The sequence below is a fragment of the Gouania willdenowi genome, chromosome 3 (genome assembly GCF_900634775.1).
Source record: "Gouania willdenowi chromosome 3, fGouWil2.1, whole genome shotgun sequence".
Taxonomy (NCBI): Eukaryota; Metazoa; Chordata; class Actinopteri; order Blenniiformes; family Gobiesocidae; genus Gouania; species Gouania willdenowi.
Window position 1 is genome coordinate 45,708,351 of NC_041046.1, and position 23,031 is coordinate 45,731,381.

The window sequence follows — 23,031 nt, forward strand, 5'->3', positions numbered from 1 at the left end:
ACTCAGCAAGCTAACATTAGCATGTGTGTGTGTGTGTGTGTGTACCTTCCAACAGGTCCAGGTCCCCTGAATGCTGTCTGTAGTTCCAGTGTAAGAGTCGTTCTCGGTTGGGTCGTCCCACGCAAACCTTCGAGCTTCGCCGGGTTTTAGCTCGTATGTCCACACAGAACCACTGAAGAAGAAAACACCAGAATGACGATTATTTTTTCTATTTTACTGAAATCTTTACATCTGGGAAAGTGTTGTTTTACAGAACTATTAAAAACAATGACACAATAAATCGTACATTTCTAACATTTTTTTGATAATAAAATTGAACAAGTCGCGGTAAACTAAAACATTTTGTAAAGACAAACTTCATAAAACTTATTTAAAAAATCAGTTGTGATTATGTTCATAGAAATCATTTGATTACATGATGTAACTTTGGAAACAATCCTAGAGAAAAAAGGATGATGAGCAGGAGGAGGTGTTTGGACTAAATACTGCTGTTTGCTGACAGAGCAACACTCCAGCTGGTAGATACAACTCTGCATATCTCCATGGAGCTGTTAGAAGGAAGAAGCTGAGATCAGATGAAGAGGAATCTTCTGGAATAGACAACACCAGCTGTCCTTCAAAGTAAGCACTTTGCATCTAATGCATGCTTTAGACATGGCTCTGATGGATCTAATGTGGATTTGACCTGGGGAACATCTTACAATGGGAACAAAGAACTTCCTCATTGATAAAGTCTTCAGGGAATCTGGAGATTGCTGCATATTTGAAAAATGGATTAAAGTTGCTTTACCAACATCACTTCCTGTATATATACTGGGAAAGATAAACATCTTAAAAATGAATGTATTACCAAAATTGCTGCATCTTTGCAAAAATATTCCTGCACCCCCAGATTTGTTTAAATGGTTAAAAATATGACAATAAGCTTTCTATTTCATCCCTGCTGACCGCCAGCGGCGGTGCTTTAAGCACTGAATATTCCCCTTCGCGCATGCGCAGTGCGAGTATGTATACCAACAATGTCACCAGTGACCCCTGGATGACCCAGAGGAAGTTTATATCTTCCGGTTGTCACTCCAGGGTACTTTCTTTTTTTTCTTCTCGCGCGCAGTTACTGGAAAGAGCTGGTCCATGGAGCTGTTCATAGAGCTGGTTCATAGAGCTGGTTCATAGAGCTGGTCCATAGAGCTGGTCATAGAGCTGGTCCATGGAGCTGGTCCATAGAGATGGTTCATAGAGCTGGTCCATAGAGCTGGTTCATAGAGCTGGTCCCTAAAGCTCGGTCCATAGAGCTGGTCCATGAGCTGGTCCATAGAGCTGTCCATAGCGCTGGTCCATTAGAGCTGGTCCATAGAAGCTGGTTCATAGAGCTGGTCATAGAGCTGGTTCCATAGAGCTGGTTCATAGAGCTGGTCCATAGAGCTGGTTCATAGAGCTGTGGTCCATAGAGCTGGTCATAGAGCTGGTTCATAGAGCTGGTCCATGAAGCTCCAACCAGCTGTGCTAATGGCTCTGTGCCAGGAGGTGTGTGCTTCAAGGACACAGAATTCCAGGAGAAATTCGAGAGCCAGGTGGACTTTAACTAACCAAGCTGGGGTTGAGTTAGCTAATATAACCATATGTTAAATCCTGCTTTTTAATATCATAAAGTTCATTTAAAGGGGGGTATCATACTCTATGCTACCCAGAATAGTTTGGAAAATGCAGCAAAAGTAAAAAAAAAAAACTTAACATAAATTTCCCTCTGTAGCAACTCTGTTCATGACGCTACAATTTCAGAAACTCCTTCCTTGTCTGACACGCCCATGAACACTCCCCCTTCAAACACGGAACATTGTATTATAAAATGGTACAGTGTAAGCTCGCTACAATACATTACAATGGTTATCAAAGTGAGGAATTCTAATACAATTCTGGAACTCCCTCACTCACAGGGAACTGTGTGTGTGTGTGTGTGTGTGTGTGTGTGTGTGTGTGTGTTACCTCTGTGTGTAGCTCAGTGTGATCCATGCTGTGTGGTTGAGCAGCAAAGCAGGAGCAGCTCCTTCGTAATAATCACTGAAACTGATGATGTTTGAATGATTGGAGACATTCACGTCCACCAGGATTCCCCCACACTGACACACCACACACACACAATTATAAATGTGAGCAGCTGAACAGAGATGAACTAGGTTAGGTTACCAACAGTGTGGTGGAGCTCTGCACGTCATAATGGGTCATGTGATCAAAACAAAGTGACAACGTAATGCGACTCTTTCCACAGAAACAATGTGGATGGAAGGTCTGACGTTGGTTTGATTAGGAGCTAAATGTGTGCGTGCATGTGTGAGTGCACGTGCTGAAGTGTGGGCGTGGCCTCACCATGTCCAGGCTGAGCAGCGTGCCGTTGTCCTGCCGATTGTAGAAGAAGAATTTGGAGGCGGAGTCTGAGCCGACCACACGGACACACAACTTTCCTGAGCTTCCTTCAGGCCACAGAGGAAGACACTGGACACAGAGCATTGGTCCTGTTACCATGGAGACGCCTCTCCTACAAACATCCTGTTACCTTGGAGACTGATGATGTCAGTGTGAACACAACCAGCTTTAAATGAAACCTTTAAAGAACAATCATTTCTATGAGAAATTATTCCTTTAAATACGTTTCATGCATTTTTTCTGTTAAATTAACTGAATCTTTGTGTTTGTGAAGAATAAAGTAGAACAACACCTGATAACAACTAAACGTTAGTGTGATTGACAATCTGATCCTTCAGACTTTCCCTGTGACCCTCACTGACCTCTGTGGAGGAGATGTAGTGCCATCTGGTGGACGTCTGTGGTTGGACCTCTCCGACCTCCAGTTCGTACGACGTTCTGTTGAACAACGTGTAGAACGGACTCATGGTAACGATCCTGCTGAGGTTGAAGCTGCTCATCTGGATGCTGACGCCCACCTGACACACATACACACACAGTCAGTCAGTCAGACACACACACACACACAGGCACACGCACGCGCACAAAACAACAAAGGAAGTGTGTGTGTGTACCAGGAAATCCATACTGTTGGCCGGGCAGCGCACACAGCCGTAACTTCCCACCGTGTCCAGAGAAAAACCTTCAGACCACAAACTATTGGAGACGCACAACTGGATCTGAGACACACAAAGAAACATACACAGTGTGTAATTATATATAGTGTGTTTAGATCCTAACAAAGCTCTGTAAACTAGAGCAGGTCTGAGGGAACCATCAGAACCATCAAAACCATCAGACTGAGCCTGTATTCATGGACCATAGAGAAGAACACCTTGCTCTTGGTGAACAGGTTCTTCTTCTTGAAGGAGAACAGGATGACATCTCTGAAATCGGCCGGGTGTTTGACGCTGACGTCTTCGGCTCGGTACCGCAGGACCGGGATGTCTTGTTGATGATCCAGTATGGGCTGAAAAGGGACAGCAGCAGACGGTTGGAGACCCTGGACACGTGCACACTCACATCCACGCTGAGGTTTATGTCTGAGTCGCAGGTCAGACATATGGCGAAGAACTCGGGCAGCTCAGCCTGGACGCGGAGGTGTCCGTGCCAGTCCCGGCCCTGGTACTCGACTAGGACCAGGGACAGGATCTCCCCACTGACTCGAGCGTTGAGCAAGTCTGATGTGCTGCCCTCAGGGAGCTCGAAGGAGTCCGCAGAGCTCTGAGGACAGAGAACATTATGGGTTCATGTCTCATGGACTCAGGGACACGTCTCAGTACCTCCATCATGTAGCGAACACAGTACGGCAGGAAGTTCCTCAGTGTGGCCACGGGGTGCAGGTGGATCACGTAGGCCGGGTCCCAGTCGTCCTCCCCGTGGCTGGCGATATGACGCAGGTTGTCGGGGACGGCCAGGGGTGCTGACCATCAGGGGCAGCAGAGAGCTCTCTAAGGCCGGACACTGCAGCAGGGAGCTGACCTCAGAGCTACGGTGGACCTGCTCCTTCCAAGCCACGCAGCTCACCGAGGGTCCGTACAAACCCGTTAGGACCCCCGCCGGCTGCACAAAGAGCTGAGACCTGCACAGAGGATGGGGGTGTGAGTCTGTGCTGGTCCTGGGTAAAGAACTGGAGACCTACCTATAGGTTTCCAGAGCAACATGAAAGTCTGTCTCTGGCTCGGCCTGGCCGATGGTCTGCAGGCTCTGGGAGGAGGGGCAGTACTTCAGCACCGTGAAGGGAACAGAGAAGTGGTTCTTGATCTGAGAACAGAGGAACGACTGTGAGTTGCAGGTCTGAGACACAAGGTTCTCACAGAGCTTCAGACCTGCAGAGGCGAACGGACGGTGATGACTTTGTTTCCGTCGGCCGCGTCAATCTGCAGCAGCACTGACACGGCCTCCTGCAGCATCGGACCACGGACGTTATAGAGACGACGTCCAGGTTTGTCCACAGCGATGTTGGAGATCTCACTGAACCCCAGAAGGAACTGAAGGGTCACAAACACATGAGTGAGACTAGAACACAGAGAGATGTTAGAGTCAGAGTGAGAACGAACCGATGCTGAGGCTGAACAGGGAGCTCTCCTGTCTCTGTAGTGCTGATAAGCAACCTCTGGTCCAGGCCTCAAACACAGAGTGCTCCAGGTCCAAACTCTGACCCACACTCAGCTCGTGAAGCTTTCCCGGAGCTGCACAGCCGACCGGTCTCAGGTTGGAGCTGTGATGGAGGATCAGAGGAATACCCAGAGAGTTGACCACCGTGAAAGGAGCCTTCTCCTTCAGGGAGGGGTCAAAGGTTGAGGAGCTTCCTTCTGAAAAGGCCTGAAAAGGCACACACACACACACTCATTACAATGACTCTCCGGTGAATAAATTATAGCAGGAGAAACCCGAAAGCAGTTCGATACAAGGATCTAAGGTGGGCAGGGTCAACAAGGGAGGAGGAGTCAAGTAAGTAAGTAAGTAAGTAAGTAAGTAGTTTATTTATAAAGCGCTTTTTTGCAGATAAAATCACAAAGTGCTGTACAGAGTTGTGGTAAGAGTACAAGTACAACACAATAGAATAATAAAACAAGAGTGCATAAATATCATAAGAACAGCAACATTAAAGGATAAATGAAAATTAAAATCCAGTAACTAAAAGCTTTACTGTAAAGTAAAGTCTTCAAAAGTTTTTTAAAAGTGTCCACACAGTTTAGCTCCCTGAGAGACTGGTGAGTCAACAGGGGCGGGGTCATTGAGGGCAGAGTTATTAAGGGAGGAGTCATTATTATTATTATTATTATTATTATTATTATTATAATAATAATAATAATAATAATAATAATCATTTTTTCATAACACTTCATCATAGACACTCACACATAGTGGTGGTAAGCTACTATTGTAGCCACAGCTGCCCTGGAGCAGACTGACAGAAGTGAGGCTGCCATAGTGAATTATAGGCCCCTCCCACCACCACCAACACTCACTCACACACTACATTCATACTAGACAATGTGGGTGAAGTGCCTTGCAGCGACTGTCCCCCACTGTGGCCCCTGGAATTCTCAGTGGTCTCCATCATCTACTAACCAGGCCCAGACCTGCTGGTATGGCCTTAAGGGCGCGGTCATTAAAGGCGGGGCCCATAGAGGAAGGAGTCATTAAGGGTGGGGCCATAGAAGGCGCAGTCATTAGGCTCGTTCTAGATGATCCAGATGGACATCGTTTTAAAAGCCAACTGCAGACACGCGGTGCATGCTGGGTAGATTTCTGTCCGACTTGATCCAGACTCGCTCTGATGTCACGGGCACGGAGGAAAGCTGGTGAGACCCAACGAGACCAGCCGCTGCAGAGGCTACATGGCCAGTGGATGACGTCAGCGGAGAACTGACAGATGATTGGATCAGAGTTCAGTGACAAAAAGATATGAAACGCCTAATTTAATAAACACATGTCTGTATGTGTCATGAATACTAACAATCTCCTGAGTTTAGAACTATGAGGAAGTTAGTAAAAAATTTATTTTTCGCAGATAAAATCACAAAGTGCTGTACAGAGCTGTGGGAAATTAATACAAGTGCAACATCATAAAATAACAATAAAACATGGGTGCATATACATCATAGGAGCAACATAATAAAATTATAATAAAACATTTAAAATCCAGTAACTAAAAGATTTTCTGTAAAGTGAAGTCTTCAACAGTTTTTAAAAGTGACCACACAGTGAGCTCCCTGAGAGACTGGTGCAGGTTATTCCAGAGTCTGGGGGCTACAGTCTGGAACACCAGGTCTCCTCTGGTTTTACATTTAGTTTTAGGATCTTTAGGAGACCCTGGTCTGAAGACCAAATACTGCACCCTGAAGTGTAGGGGTACAACAAGTCTGAGATATATTGAGGGGCCTGACCATGTAATGCTCGGAAAGTAAAAACTAACCAAGGGAGGAGTAATACTGGCCCTAATGTCTTGCACTTAGTTTACAAAAACGTTTAAAAAATTGTTACAGTCCTCCTGTGTGTGTACAGGCACATGGGGACGATGAGGGTGCAACAGATTTTCAATAGCATTGAACAAGACCTTGGGTTTTTTTTTTATTTTTTCTCAAACAAGATTAGCGAAATAAGCAGAGCGGGCGCGCTTTATTATTTCATTTAGCTCCATTATCTTTTCTTTAAGATGGAGTCTATGCACCTCTAGTTTAGTGGTTTTCTACAACCGTTCCACTTTCCGGCAGCTTCTCCTAAAGCTAAAATAGCTTCATTCATCCACGGACAAGGTTTTTTATTAGAGCCTGGAGTATTTTTAGATGATGCTACTGTGTCCAATACAGTCAAAACAGTGGCTATTAAAGTTTGACATAAATATGTCAACATCAACGACCAAAGGTAGTTAGGTCAAAGAGGCAGAAAACCCACTGATTGCTGATTAAAACACAGTAAAAAGAGTGTTAATTTCCAACATTACACGTCTGGAGCTCGAAGGAGTTGTACGTGTTCATGTCCAACAGTCTGCAGCTGAAAGTGTCCCGGTAAACAAGCGCTAATCCTCCTTTGCGTTGCGTGAGCGGGAGAGTTCCAAACACAGAGCAGTCCGGAGGGCACAGCTCATTAAGATGAACGTACTCATCCTTCTGTTGCCATGTTGGCTAGCAATCTAGCATTCTGCAAGCTGAGGCGTGGAGTCACATCCTTGTCGGCCTGTGGAGAGCTGCGGCGCAGCATACGAAGTCACTTGTGATCCACACCACGGTGCCGAGAAAGGCGTCTGCGGAGCAGTGCTTCGAGCGCCAGGTGACGTAAGCCGGAAACCAGACGCACGGGAGCCACAAGTTGAATCCACCGTAATCCATGTTATAAATGGCATCCAGGATCAGTCCCAGGATTTGACCTCCAGAACGCCTTTATTCTCAACAGGACTCCACCTCGTTTACCCCGTTTTTGGCACGCTTCCTCCGGGGAACAGGTGAGCGCAGCAGGTAGTCAAGTACTGAGGCCAAGTGAGGAGGAAGTCTGGATGTTTGATCCTCTGAGTTGAAGCCCAGATGTACCTCATGTGAACGATTTAGCTCAATAAGTGTTTGACAGTCATATACTATCAGCGCAGTGATGTTTTGTCACAGAATTGTGCGGCTAAAAACAAAAGTTCCAGCAGAGTGGGCAGACGGCAGCCGGTACATGCTGGCGCCATCTCGTCCTAAGATCCCGCCTTCATACAGATTGTCAAGGGTTACAAGGCCTTTAGTTGACCAGACACGGTAAATGAAGTCAGTAAGACAGGGAGGAAAAGAAGAGTTATTGAGAATAGGTTCATGCAACGAGGCTCTGTGCAGGCCATAGTGTTTGCAAAATTGGAGCCAGATCTTAACGGTGTGGAAGACCACTGGGCTGTCAGCAGTGTTGGAGGTCAGGGTGGGTAGTTGTGAGCAGACCACTGAGGCAGGAGAGCACCTGAGTGACAAAACTTCCATTTGGGCCCATGCTGCTACCACCACCTTCCCGCCGATTCTCCTCCACGCCCAAATGTGAGTCATCACATTTCATGGTCCCCACAACAACAAAAAAGGAAAAATAACGGAAGTGGATTTGGATAAATAACCCTGCAGCAAGTGAAACACAAAAAAATATAAATAATTATCATTATTATCATTTTTGCACTGTGTGGCTGGTGAGAAACGTTTGGTTTCAGCTTGTGAATTTGTAAAAGAACCATTCTATCTATCTATCTATCTATCTATCTATCTATCTATCTATCTATCTATCTATACATCTATCTGTTACGTTAGTCCTATCACTTAACGTGTAGTGGGAGACACAGACAACACCGGATCACGCTGCATAACTGGTTCTTTAATGAATAACCTATTCATGTGCATCCTCTTACATGTCTGTGTAGGAACAATAACACACACATTAGTTCCACTTTATCCAACACTATCTATGTATCGCTTCCTTGAGGATGTAAGCAAACACGACTTCAGCCATCGTGTTTTAGACAGAGTTGTCCAACTTGGCAACAGATTTGTAGCCCCTCCCCCGTTGCACCCGTCTACTCTCGCCGATCATCCAGGCGAGCCGCAGCCACATCTTGAACGAGCCTTTTATGGGCAGGGTCATTAAGGGCCGGGTAATTGTGGATGGGGCCATAGAAAGAGCAGTCATTAAGGGCGGGGTCATTGAAGGCAGGGCCATAGAGGGAGGAGTCATTAAGGGCGGGGACACAAAGGGAGGAGTCATTTAAGGGCAGAGTCATTAAGGGTGGGGTCATTGAGGGAAGAGTCATTAAAAGCGGGGCCATAGAGGGCGGGGCTAAACTGTTGTTTGTTCTTACCTTCTGCAGGTTGGAGAAGACGCTGAGGCAGCTCTGAGACACCGTGATGTTCATGGTGTCTTTGGAGCAGATGGTGATGGATGAACGAGGTTCAGGAAGGAGGACGAAGTCATCTCCAGGAACAGGACTTTTATCGTGGACCGGGTTGGTTTTCATCTGCAGGAGAAAGATTCTTTAGATCTGTATGACATGATGTGAGCAGGTCTTAAGGTGCGTTCACACCAAACGCGACCGCAGCGCTGCAGTAGCTTCCATCATCCTGATGTGTCGCTTCCTTTTAGTCACTCCATCACTCCAGTGATGCCATCACCATGGAACAATGTGAGTGTGTGTGTGTGTGTGTGTGTGTGTGTGTGTTGAGCAGGTGACAGGGTAGAGAGAAAGAGAGAGAGAATTGATCACTTCTTTTCCTTCTTGCTCTGCTTTTACGGTTTCAATGATCAACTTACTGAGATATTAAAGGATGAGTTCACTCAGAATGTGTCATGATCAGTAGTTACTGTGGTTTTCAAGAAGGTAATCGCTTTAATTTTGCCCTGATAAATTGAGGAAGTTGTACCGCCTCCACAGCAGCCGTCTGCACTGAAGCAGGAGGGAGCAGGGAGGGACTACAGCCTCCGCTTAAAAAGTTCAGATTTTTCAACTTTGATCGACGAGGTCGAGCGTGATCTCGTTGCTCAAATTACATGTAACGTTGCTTTAGGGGAGATAACTTGAGGTCGCGTCATTTACATTGATTTTAATGTAAAAGAGTTGCTTCAGTCACTTCAGTCACATGAACGCACCTTAAGTCTGTCCATGGTGGTCTGCATCAGCTCTGAAGGTCCAAACATACTGAGTAGGAACGTATGCTCTACTCAGAGCTTTCATACTCCAGTGAACTGCCGCATCGTGGTTTACAGAGAAATCCTACATTTCCTACAATCCTTAGCTCTTCTCTGTAGTCATTGTTCTCCTGGGACATGTTTTAAAGGTTTCATGCATTTCTATGTCTGGTCTTTAAGGGTTAACACTGCACTGATCTATAGTCACAGATCCAAACTCTACATTAAACATCACTACTGACCCAAACAGTCATGAAGCTCCACCCTCTCTAAGGTGGAATTTAATATACACCTTTACCTCCAGTAGGAGGTTCCACCTCCGCTGGCCTCCGTCCACACGCTCGATCAGCGGCTCCCACACGGCGTGCGTCTCATTGAAGTAGTTGACCTAGAACCCAAACACAACCTGGTTATGGTTCTGGTTCTGGTTCACAAACATGTGACGGTCTGAAGCACCTCCAGTGTCATCAGAGCCTTCAGCTGCAGCAGAGATGACCAGTTGGTGGCAGATCCACTCAGAGACGACTCGGCCAGCAGCAAAGGGATGGTCCGATGGCCTAACCCAGACTCCAGGGTCACCTGCACCACCTGCAGAGGAGACATGGTCATCAGGACCTAAAGCTGCTCATCATCATCATCATCGATATCATCTGGAGGAAGGACTCTGTACTTTAACGTCCACGGCAAAGTTCTCGCCCTCGTTGCTGCCATCGGTTTCTCTGAAGCTCTCTGTGACCTCGGTGGCCGGGTCCACCCCCAGGAACCAGAAGTTACATCCATAGATGTTCATGACCGACCAAAGGTCTCCCACAGCAGGCTCCGCCTCCTTCAGCGGCACACTGTGATGTTTCTCCATCATGGCCGCCGTGATGGTTGTCACCGTGTTGATGATGAATGGAGAAATCTGTGGAGAGAAACACAACTTTTAATCTGATCAATAACGTTTGTTCACGTGTGGAATGTCCAAACCTTCACAATGACCTCCTCCACCGTCACCGAGCCCTGCAGGGGGCAGCCCACCTCCTGGTGAGCCTCCAACGCTATGGAACAAGGACGGAGAACCTGCAAACAACACACGTTGAAGACAAGTGAAAGTAGGTCTTGTTAATCAATAATCAATGCTTTCAAACATTACCCAACACAATCACACTAATCATAAAGTACAACACATTAGCCACAAAACAATTCTTTCTCCTAGGAGAGAGAATATTTAGACATCGATGATGTGTGGATCTGATTTGATAGCTGCACAGTGACGTGTTCACATATCACCTTTTATTGGACAGCTCACTTTCTAAGAGAACTGATTGGTCAGGAGGCGGGACTTTATCGCTCGCTAAAATCCGAGCCAGAGCAAAACCTGCTCTTGACCAGGTTAGTCGTTCAGCATAAGTTACCATGGTGATTTAGCTCCGTAAGATGTTAGTGAGCTTCGTAGTCCAGCACACACTGATTAAATCCTGGAAATTAATGCAATAAGAGGAAATCTAGCTTCATAGCACAGGCCCTAAACAAACAAAACACACAAAAAACAATACAAAACACACACAAAAAAAATACAAAACAAACTCAAAACACACACAAAACAAAAAATGCACAAAACAAAACAAACGCAAAACGAGAGTTACGTATGTAACCACGGTTCTATGAATCCTTGATGACCACCAGAGACGGTGCTTAAAGCAATGGATGTTCCTTCTCGTGCATGCGCAGGTAGATTAATTATATCAACAATGTCACCTGTGACCCCTGGATAACCCAGAGAGTCTATATCAACCGGTGTCATCAGGTGATCTGTTCATGTAAAAAAATCTTCACGCAATGACACAAGGATCCTGAGTAACAGGATGATGAGGGGGCAACCACTTGGGCAAAAATGAAGGATTTAGCCTGAGACTATCCTCAAAGCCATCAGCCTTCCATCGTAGACAAGCCTGGCTCCCTGATGGCGCATGCAGCTCCCTCACACGTTTTGCCATTGCCACAGCAAGAAGAAAGCCTGTCTTGAGAGACAGCCACTTCCAATCAGTGTGTCCCAGCAGCTCAAAGGGCGGCTGGGTAAGGAACTGAAGGACAACTTGCAAGTCCCATGATGGCGACTCATAGACCCGACGCGGTCTGAGTCTCTGAGTCCCTTTCAGAAACTGTTTGACCAGATAATGTGATCCCACTGACTGGCCATCCACCTTTACATGACTGGCCGAGATAGCAGCCAAATACATTTTGAGGGTGGAAATAGTCCTGTTTTTGTCAAAAATTGACTGCAGGAAATGGAGTATTGCAACCACTGAACATTTCTCCGGCACCTCGTTGTGAGAGTCACACCACTCCACAAATAGCTTCCACCCGTTAGCGTAAAGCGACCTGGTGGATGGTTTAAAATCGTGTCCACAACTATAGGGGCCACAAGAACAGCTGCAGATAACTCGGACTCGGGTGTCTTATGCGTCCGTTGACCTGAGACAGGAGGTCATTCCTCTCCAAAAAACGCCACGGTGTCCACTTCAGGAGTTTAAGCAACAGGGGGATCATGGTCTTCCTGCCAGCATGGGGGAACCAGATGCAGGCGGAGACCACCCTTCTGGACCCTGTGAAGCGTTGCTTGTATGAGGGGGAGTGGAGAAAAGGCATAAAGTAGGCCGTAGGGCCAGGTATGCACTACTCCATCCTGCCCAAGGGGGCTGGGCTCTTCTCTCAGAGAAGGCAGAGTCGTTGCCTCTAAGGCAAAGACGTCCACTGCTGCTCTGCCAAATGTGGTCCACCACACCACCACTGGGTGAAGTCTCCACTCCCTGGATGGAGGCTTCTGACGGGAGAGGAGATCCGCGGCAGTGTTCCCGAGACCAGGAACATGCATTTCCCGGAGGCTCAGGAAGTTGGGGTAAGCCCATGTGAGGAGCTGGTGTGCCACCCGCAGACACATCAGAGATCTGGTGCTTCCCTGGTGGTTGTAGTGGTATACAGCTGAGGTATTGTCTGACCGGACGAGAACATATCGATTTTTTGGAACAGAAAGAAAGTGCCTGAGCGCAAGGAATGCAGCCTGAAGTTCCAACACATTTATGTGCTGCCGCTTCTGCTGGGATCTCCACAGGCCCCTGACAATCCTGGACTGCCACACTGCACCCCAACCCACAAGAGAGGCGTACGTCTTGACAACCTCCCGGCGGGAGGCTACCCTCCCCATGAGTACACCCGACATCAAGTATTCCTTCTCCCTCCAGGGTCGGAGGGTAAAGAGACACTGGGCAGACACCCCGACCACCTTGTGCCGGTGGTGGCTGGGGTCTAAATGCAGGCTGTTCATTCATACCTGAAAGGGGTGCAGTGTTAGAAGCCCTAGTGGTATGACCATGGATGCCGAGGCCAACATCCCCATGAGTTGCAGGACTAGGCCATACTGCAGGAGGGCGCCATGCTGTAAACACTGTAGAAGGCTTAGGATGGCGAAGGCTCACTCCGGAGAGAGGGAGGACCACATTACTGAGGTATCCAGCACGAGCCCTAATTACCTCACAACCTGACTGGGTACAAGGTTGCTCTTGGCATAATTTACCTTGAGGCCTAGATTTCCCACATGACTGAGAAGAGCAGCAGTGTAACTCAACACCTGCTCCCAAGTCAGAGAAATGACTAGCCACTCGTCCAGATAGGGGAGTTTTGAAACTCCGCTGGCCTGTAATGGTGACAGAGCAGCTGCGACACCACCATCACCAACCAGTCTCCTGCTGAGACAGTCTGAAGGACATCTGCTACATGCAGCATATGGAAGGGGAGAACTTTGAGAAACTGGCTCAACCCCCTCAAGTCCATGATCGGGCAAAATCCACCCTCTTTTTTGGGTACAAGAAAATAAGTGGAGTAACACCTGCTGAGGCAAGCCTCTGGGTTCACTAACTCGATGGCACACTTCCCCAGAAGGGTGACTACCTTGTGACGTAGCACAAGGGATTTCACGAGATCTCTGACTACTAGGGGACCGGCATCAGAACTGTAATGTGTAACCTCTGGATAGCGTGGACACTACCCAAGGGTATGTGGTCTGCTCTTTCCAGAGGGGAGCTGCTACTGGGAAAGGCGTCTGACGACCGGCCCCAGAGGTTTCAGGTTCCACCCCCCTTGCCCCTTGGGGCCCTGGAGGGGGGGCGGTAACGTGGTCCAGAACCCCTAGACATCTGAACAGATGGCTGTGTGACTGCACGGCGTTGCCGATTACCTGGTATTGTGACCTGCAGGCCGCTGGACTGCCCAGATGGGCGAGCAGTTGGCCGTGGGCATGGGTGATCCGCACCCATCCTGCCAAATGTCCCGGCCTAGGAGGGGCATGGGGAGCCTGGCGTAAACTGGCAAACTTCTGCATTGTTTGGCCAACCTGCACACTACGCTCCAAGGCCTGCAATGTCGCTGGGCCAAAGGTCTGGCCCGGCACAATCAGCAGAGAAGGTAGTGTTCTGTGACATGGCTCGGATAGAGGGGACTGTGGCTCCGACCTGGAATCCTGCAAGGTACTCAACAAAGCCAGTACCAGGTGTGACAGAGAATTACCTCGACGTCTCATACGGGCAGCCATATTATAACTGCAAGTGAGAAGATCGTCAGTCAATCTGCACTGAGATCGGGAGCAGCGTGCATCTGGTCTCATGGCCTCATCTGGGGAAACTGTCAATGCTGCAATGGCAGGCTCAACTGGAGCTTGCTGTTCCAAGCCATAGCTGCCAGCATCATGCATGGCTGCCAGAACCCTGCCATTGCTTGTATGATGGGAGAGAACCCTCGAGTCAGGCAAGCATCTGCGGGGCTGCGCAATGTAGGGGTCAGAGGGAGGCACCACAAAGGCCAAGGTGTTGGGGGCCTGCCTGAAAAAAGGCCGTTCGGGTAGGGACCAGGGCTTCATTCAACCCAAGGCGTGCCAAGGCCGTACGCATTGCCGGCTGCACAGTGCCACGGCTAGACACTGAGCCTACAGATGAGGTCCTACTAGAACCTTCTGAAAAGGCATGAGAAGCCTGTGAGGCAAGCTCATCCTGCCCGTCCCCGTCAGCATCACCAAACAGAGTACAGGATGCTGCCATGGACATTGCATCCTTCTCCCAAAGGTAGGATGGACCTGCGACAGGGTTAGCTGCAAAGACTGGCACACCGGGTTCTGTCTGTAGGTTAAGCAAGATGGCCTTAATCTGCACAAACTCGGTGGTGAGAGCATCCACCTTGTTAGTCAGAGCATCAACCTTCCTTGCCTTCAGAGGAGGATCGCCGGATGCCATGCCGGTCTATTGTGCCCTCAGCCTCAGCCAACCTGGAGAGTCGCAGTGCATGAGTCATAAAACTGAAGTTCATGCATGACTTATCGGATGCCTCCTCTCTTGGTCAGGCACACAGGACATTGATTTTGACCGTCCACTGCCTGAAGGAGGGCCATGCAGGAGACACACAAATGACAGTCCATCCTTCTCTAATTCTCTTGTATTTACTATTATTAATTAATAAATATTAACAATTATTATCAATAACTGTATTTATGAATAATAATTAGAGAGAGAGAGAGCAGCCGCGAATGCAGCCGCTCAGCGTACACACTGAAAACACCGGCCGCCGCTTAATAGCAGAGTGCCGGGAGGCCCGTGTTGGCCTCACATCAGCAAATCCACCGGTCAGGGTAACCACATCGGTGCTAACGAAGCAGCGTAGCAACACAGCAGAGAAACCTTAGCTGTTTAATCACCAAAAAGAGACAGCGGCGTAGCCGCGGAGCTACAGAGTCTGAACCAGCACAGCCGATGACAACAAAGTGGTACGGTACTCACCACCTCAGGCAACCCCTGGTAAACTGGTCACTATGTCGAAGCGGTGCACTCACCTGCCGCAAACTGTAGTGTCCCAGCCCCACTTAAAGGGAAAACAGCGAGTTGCAGCTTCTAGCGGACGAGAGGCGGCAACCTTATGGTTACGAAGCTACAAGCGACAAGCTGTGAATGGCAACCGACCTGCTATCGTTAGCCGTAATCGCGAGAAGATAGAAGGAACTGATCACCTGATAACACTGGGTCATCCAGGGGTCACAGGTGACTTTGTTGATATAATTACTCGACCTACGCATGCGCGAGATGGAACATCCAGTGCTTTGAGCACCGCCTCTGGAAGTCAGTAAGGATGAAATAGAACAAACACAAATCACACAAAACAAAACAAAAACACAAAAGACACAAATATTACAAACTTATTCTGACTCATTAGCGTGTGTCGCCCCCTGTGGACACTCACGGTGGTGACAGCACAGTTCTCCTGGTCTCTGATGAACGGACACGCCAGAACCTTCAGTTCTCTCAGGTTGGCTCTGACGCTCGTAGCTCCGCCCTCCTCCGTCTGCAACGTCATGTCGCACTGAAAGGAAGCGGCGAGTGCAGGAGCATCAGCCAACCTCAGGCTGGCCACAAACAAAACCTCTGGGTCCACCACCACAGCCCGGAAACTGCTCAGCATCGAACCAGAACCCGAGGCTGAGGGAGGAGGACTGTTTAACGAGTAAACTACCAGGAACAGTCTACACAAACTACCACAGAAAACTACAAAATGAAGACGCCCAAACGGAGCAGATTCAGGCTTTAGAGGTGTCCCTTCAGACTGTGTGTGAACATAAATCTAGAGTGAATAGAAGAGACTTTCTGCTGATGAGCGCCCCTGCTGCCCCTACTAAGGGTTTCTCTCACCATTCTGGGGCCTAGCTTGTGGTCCCATGTTCTGTTTGGCGAGCGTTCTGTCGCCGGTTGCAGACGAGGCATTGGAGGCAGAGCTCTGAGGCAGCGCCTGCAGGAAGAATTCTCCCACAGCGAGCAGGAACTCCACGGAGGCGCAGAGGTAGATCTTTTGTAGAACCGTCACCACCTCCTTCCTCCCTGACCTCTGACGGAATGTCAGGTCCATCATGGGCTCAGAACCCTCCTGCTCTCTGCGCCCCACCATCCTAAGAGCCAATCACAGGCCAGCATTATCAACAGGACACACCCACGCTCCTGAGAACCAATCACAGGATGCCCTGATACCACTTCTCTCCAAACCAATACAATACTGATACATAGATGTAGATACTTTTAATACACACACACACGCATCTATAACGGTTCACTACGTTACGATAAATGTGATTATTAAACATTTAAAACTACTCGCTACGTTACAACAATAAATGTGATTATTACACATTTATAACGGCTCGCTATGTTAGAACAATAAATGCGATATTACGTGTTTATAATGGTTCCCTAGATTGGAACAATAAATGTGATTATTATGCGTTTATAACGGTTCTCTACATTAGAATGATAAATGTGATTATAACATGTTTATAACAGTTCCCTACGTTAGAATGATAACTGCGATTATTACGCATTAAATGTTCGCTACGTTAGAATGATAAATGTGATTATAAAACGTTTATAACAGTTCCCTACGTTAGAACGATAACCAATTATTACGCATCTATAACAGTTCGCTACATTAGAATGTTAAACTCAATTATAAAGGGTTTGCTATTCGCCACATTAAAACGATAAATGAGATTATTATGCGTTAACTGTTCGCTAAGTTAGAACGATAAATGCAATCATTACATGTTTATAACGGTTTGCTAAATTAGAATGATAAATGCAATTATTATGAGTTAACTGTTCGCTACGTTAGAATAATAATACAATTATTATGCATTCATAACGTTTGCTATGTTAGAACAATAAATGCGATTATTACGCTTTTATAACGGTTTGCTACATTAGAACGATAACTGTGATTATTACACGTTTTTTTAAAATTTTTTTATTATGTTTTGAAAAGTATCCAAGCTACACAGTCCACACAACAAAATGTATATACAGTATGTACTTCCACATCAACTACACTTTAAAAGTGCAGACCGCTCAAACAATGTCCCATACAACTGTTAACTTGCTTTTCCTTTCTTTTTTTTTGTTTTGAATCTACATATATATAAACACATACATGTATGTAGAAACAGGTACAACCAAAGGCAAAAAACCTCACTCAGGCCAGACAGCAGACAATCAAAAACAAACAACACCCTGGGATTTTCAGATACACTACATGCATCTGATATGACTGAGGAATGGGTCCCATATCTCCTTAAACAGGTCCTCCTACTCTATAAATGATCCGCTCATAGCTTGTTATCAGTGTTTGGAATAACGGCATTTAAAATAACGGCGTTATGTAACGGCGTTTGTTTTTCAGTAACAGGGTAATCTAAATAATTACTTCTTACGCCGTTACAACGCCGTTATTGTCACTGAACGTTAAATGTGGTGCGTTACATGCATTGATTGAATAAACTGTTATATGAAAACATCCCCGGCTTGTGACTCAGCTGTTGTGAGGAGGCGGGTTAAAAACAAGGTGAGAGATTATGATTGGTTAAGGCGGCGTGCCAGCACATGCGACACGCACACGCGCACACACACGCACGCACGCACGCACGCGCGCGCACACACGCACACACACACACAGCAGATGTGATGAATCAGCAGAGATGGTGAGCGTGGAACAATCTGATGAAAAGTTGTCATTTTTAAGGTGACGATACAAACACTACTTTATATTAATTATGGTCAAAGACAAGAACGTACATGTGAAGTGTTCATTATATCCAGGAGTGAAGACTTTGTCCACATTTGTTGTAAACAACTCATATTTAATGAAGCACCTCACAACGACACACGCATCTAAAAAATGTGAATTCTTTGACATATAGCAACTTTTTTTTTTTTAATAGTAACGCAAATAGTTACTTTCCTTGGTAATGAGTTAGTTTTATTATAGAGTAATTTAGTTACTAACGCAGATACTTTTTTGAAGAAGTAGTGAGTAATTATAACTAAATACTTTTTTAAAGTAACGTTCCCAACACTGCTTGTTATTGTGCTTAACACCTCTATCCATTATTTAAAAAAGAACAAATTAGTTGATTTCCAGTGCCGTAATATTATTCTGCATTACCAGAACGAGACGACACCATAGTCTATGACATTTAGATAAAACAACACTGTCTCCTAAAATACCCAGTATACAGATGGAGGGTTCTTTGACCAGGTGTAACCTGAATATCCCATTTAAGCAATCGATTATCAAATCCCACATCTTTTTAGTTTTTTCACAGTCATACAGCATATGCAGTGGGGTCCCCACCCCTCTCTCACACCTCCAGCACACATCGCTGCTTCTTAATCTGAGCATGGCCAACCTGGAAGGTGTCCACTAGGCTCTATTCAGGATTTTATAAAATATGGTGCGACTGAACCTTGCGTGAATAACAAAACCAAACAACAGAAAGAGTCCCATGAGGGTGTTTTATCTAGAGGAAGATGCATTTTACTGAGTTGAGATAGCAACAATGACGACTGATATTATTACGTGTTTATAACAATTTGCTACGTTAGAACGATAAATGTGATTATTACGCATTTATTGCAGTTTGCTACATCAGAAAGACAAATGCAATTATTACGTTCAAAACAAATCCCTAGAATAATAAATGAGATTATTATTAATATTGTTTATAGTAGTAGTAGTAGTTTACACAGTAGTATACTGTGTAAACTCTGGAACAGTTACCGTGATGACGCCCGTTCCACGCCGCTCCTGAGGTCGTCCAGAGTCAGAGCTGTTAGCACGGCGCTAACCTCCACGCCGCCGCCACTCTGCATCATCCCTGAGAAGGAGAGCAGGTGGAGGACCAGCTCTCCCAGTCTGAGATCTTGCTGGTGCTGCAATTGGAAGGGCTGAGGACCACAGAGACCATCAAAACCATTAGAACCATATGACACCAGTGACGGGAACCAGTGACCCACCAGGGATGAGTCGCTGCCATACAGAACCAGACCAAGAGATTTGATGTTGAAGTTAAACTTCATTATTTCTTCTTCCTTCTCATCTTCACTGCTGCTGCTCCTCTGCAATTTCCCAGCATCCCCTGAACGCACCACGGCAGAATAATTATAATCACACGATAACACAACCTAAGTGACCCTACAGCACAGTCTGTTATAATCATTTATAATCTGTAGGTAAAGCTGATGCAGTAGCAGTTACTGACCTGCGGAGGGCGCTGCAGGCCTGTGTAGCTGCTGAGCTACCTGCTGAGGATGATCTCTGACCTGGGCCTCACTGAGGTTCTCAAACAGGATCCTGAGGAGAACCTTCAGGTCGTCCTGACTGAGCTGCAGCTGCACACAGATGAACAATCAATCATTATTATCATTATTATTTGTTATTATTATTCTCTCTGTACAAACAGAGGAAGAACAACGAGCTGTGCTCTTCACACCTTCATGGGCTTCAGATCACCATCCACATCCACAGCAGGTATCTCCTTGTACCAGGCAGCAGACAGGTTCCTCCTGACATTCAGGTGAAGGTTCACTGGTTCCAGCAGCTCCGTGCCGCTCTGCTCAGAGAACGTCTCCGTGGAGATCCTGAAAGGAACGCAGGTCAGAGCAGGACATCCTTCAACACAGTTTCATAATCCTCAGACTGACCGTGAGAGCTTCAACTTCGTCAGCTCCACCTCCATGTGGTCGATGACGGCGGGCAGCGGCCGTCCTTCCACCTTGGTCAGAAGAAAGGAGTTTCGTGCTGTGATCAGACCCAGGTCCACCAGCAGAGCCTCGTGGGACCTGGAGGATTGAGGGACCACAATGATGGGGGCCTTCAGTCTGACATCCACCGACAGACGGAATGTCTTCTTAGCGAAGTCTCGGACGCTGCTGGCCGCCTTCTCTGCTGCCTGAGCCGTAGCCACGCTCAGAGCTTCTTTAGCCACCTGGAAGCTGTTGGAGAAGTTCTGACAACACAAACATCATCTGACAAAAAGTTCACAGGTTCTTCAGAAGATAAACTTGAATCTCAGCTGAGCTCCTTTGGAACCAACATGTTCAGACCAAACACTGAGAGAAGATCAGATGAAACCATCTGTTCTTCAGTGGAACAGGACCTGCACCTCTGAAGGTCCCACAGGAGCTCAGGGAGACCTGCATGATGATGATGATCATGATGATGAAGGCCTCACCAGCAGAGCCATAATGAACCTGTGCAGGTAGACCACCCTCACACAGCCCACCGTCAGCTTCACTGTGCCATCCGTCCTTGACACGTCGCTGTAACCTGAGCCCTCGGTGGCGTTGGGGGTAAGATTGAGACTGAAGCTGAACACCTCCTCCCCAAGGATAGAGATGGCCTGGAGGTCAAAGGTCACAGCGTTTAACATCCTGCCTCTGCGCACAAAGGATTCTGGGTAATATAATGTTTGTTCTGACCTTCTTATGGACGCTCTCAGGATCCACATTCAGCACCAAGAAGTCCTGGAGGCGGGTCGACACGTGGGTGTGAGAACCCTGGACCAGCAGAGAGCCATGGAGACCTGACACACACACACACACACACACACACACACACACACACACACACACACACACACACACACACACACACACACACACACACACACACACACACACACACACACACACAGTGTGAGAGTAAAGGTAAAACATGGTAGGGGGCGATGTGGGTGTGTCCTAACCTTTGATCTTGATGTTGGTGATGTCACAGCTTTGGTCACACAGTAGAACGTTGAAGGATCCCAAAGTCATCATCACCTTCAGATCGATCACATGACTGTCCTCGGAGGACGCTGAGAGCAGGACACAGTTACACACAGTGCGTGTGTGTGTGTGTGTGTGTGTGTGTGTGTGTGTGTGTGTGTGTAGTCCACAGGTTGCTGTGATGCTAGTTCAGTGTGCCCTGCGAGAACATTGAGTCTTAAACCAGCCACAGTTTATTTCACAGGAAGAACTCCCAACCTACCCACCATCAGAGCTTTGGCCACACCCCTTCAGGTCCAGACTCCATCCCTGTGGAGATCCTGAACCAGGGGGTCTCCTTATGTAGCAGGATGAACGCACAACACCACCACCACCTAGGGCAACAACACATACAGCAACTACACCTAGGGCAACTACACCAGGAAACTACACCTACGGCAACTTTACCTAGGGCAACTACACCAGGAAACTACACATACGGCAACTACACCAGGTAACTACACCTAGGGCAACTACACATACGGCAACTACGCCAGGAAACTACACCTACGGCAACTACACATACGGCAACTATAGGGCAACTACACCAGGAAACTACACCTAGGGCAACAACACATACGGCAACTACACCTAGGGCAACTACACCAGGAAACTACACATTTATTTATTTTATTTATTTATTTATTCAGTTCATTTCCGACATGGTTGCAATCACAGAAATTCACTTTGACATTCAGAGCAAAATCACATCATCGTTTTTTTATGTGATGTGTTCTCGTCTGCAGTCCTTGTTCCTGTTGTTACTCCTCCTCTCTGTCCTTTTTCTCCGTATCTCCTCGAGCTTTCTTTTCCAGTCGTTGTTTACGTTCCTCCAACTCTCCAAACGAAAAGTTCTTTTCCTTTCAAAGTACCTTCATATCCTCGGAAAGTCGCCTCATCATACGATACATCAGAAAGGCACATACCCCCATCATTAGCAGGCCAAAGATCATGACCTCTAGCAGATAGATGTCCTCCACATCTTCCACTGTCAGCAGGGAACTACACCTACGGCAACGATAGGGCAACTAGACCAAGGGCAACTACACCAGGAAACTACACCTAGGGCAACAACACATACGGCAACTATAGGGCAACTACACCAAGAAACTACACCTAGGGCAACAACACCTACGGCAACTACACATAGGGCAACTACACCTACAGCAACGACAGGGCAACTACACCTAGGGCAACTACACCAGGAAACTACACCTAGGGCAACAACACATACGGCAACGATAGGGCAACTACACCAAGGGCAACTACACCAGGAAACTACACCTAGGGCAACTATAGGACAACTACACCTAGGGCAACAACACCTAGGGCAACAACACCTACGGCAACTACACATAGTGCAACTACACCTACGGCAACGATAGGGCAACTACACCTAGGGCAACAACACCTAGGGCAACAACACCTACGGCAACTACACATAGTGCAACTACACCTACGGCAACGATAGGGCAACAACACCTACGGCAACTACACCAGGCAACTACACATAGAGCAACTACACCTACGGCAACCATAGGGCAACTACACCAGGAAACTACACCTACGGCAACAACACATATGGCAACTACACCAAGGGCAACTACACCAGGAAACAACACATACGGCAACTATAGGGCAACTACACCAGGAAACTACACCTAGGGCAACAACACATACGGCAACAACACATACGGCAACTACACCTAGGGCAACTACACCTAGGGCAACTACACCAGTTAACTACACCTAGGGCAACGACACATACGGCAACTACACATAGGGC

At 47.1% G+C, this 23,031-nt stretch overlaps 1 protein-coding gene across 2 annotated transcripts in view; it reads right to left on the minus strand.

Moving 5' to 3' along the window:
• Positions 1-3,900: 3,900 nt before the first annotated feature.
• The window catches only part of LOC114479415 (vacuolar protein sorting-associated protein 13C-like), a 46,262-nt gene continuing 27,131 nt past the window's right edge, over positions 3,901-23,031 (minus strand). For both annotated transcript variants that reach the window (XM_028473092.1, XM_028473084.1), the window contains 19 exons: positions 21,185-21,295; positions 20,919-21,022; positions 20,672-20,839; positions 20,142-20,446; positions 19,931-20,078; positions 19,700-19,829; positions 19,455-19,576; positions 19,219-19,385; positions 16,308-16,561; positions 15,862-16,097; positions 10,570-10,662; positions 10,271-10,504; positions 10,057-10,188; positions 9,899-9,988; positions 8,777-8,932; positions 4,521-4,785; positions 4,290-4,434; positions 4,103-4,224; positions 3,901-4,042 (listed from right to left, as the gene is read on the minus strand). In XM_028473092.1, coding sequence (XP_028328893.1) covers positions 4,188-4,224; positions 4,290-4,434; positions 4,521-4,785; positions 8,777-8,932; positions 9,899-9,988; positions 10,057-10,188; positions 10,271-10,504; positions 10,570-10,662; positions 15,862-16,097; positions 16,308-16,561; positions 19,219-19,385; positions 19,455-19,576; positions 19,700-19,829; positions 19,931-20,078; positions 20,142-20,446; positions 20,672-20,839; positions 20,919-21,022; positions 21,185-21,295 — 2,897 coding nt within the window. In that variant the 3' untranslated portion in view covers positions 3,901-4,042; positions 4,103-4,187. The remainder of the gene's footprint in view (positions 4,043-4,102; positions 4,225-4,289; positions 4,435-4,520; positions 4,786-8,776; positions 8,933-9,898; positions 9,989-10,056; positions 10,189-10,270; positions 10,505-10,569; positions 10,663-15,861; positions 16,098-16,307; positions 16,562-19,218; positions 19,386-19,454; positions 19,577-19,699; positions 19,830-19,930; positions 20,079-20,141; positions 20,447-20,671; positions 20,840-20,918; positions 21,023-21,184; positions 21,296-23,031) is intronic.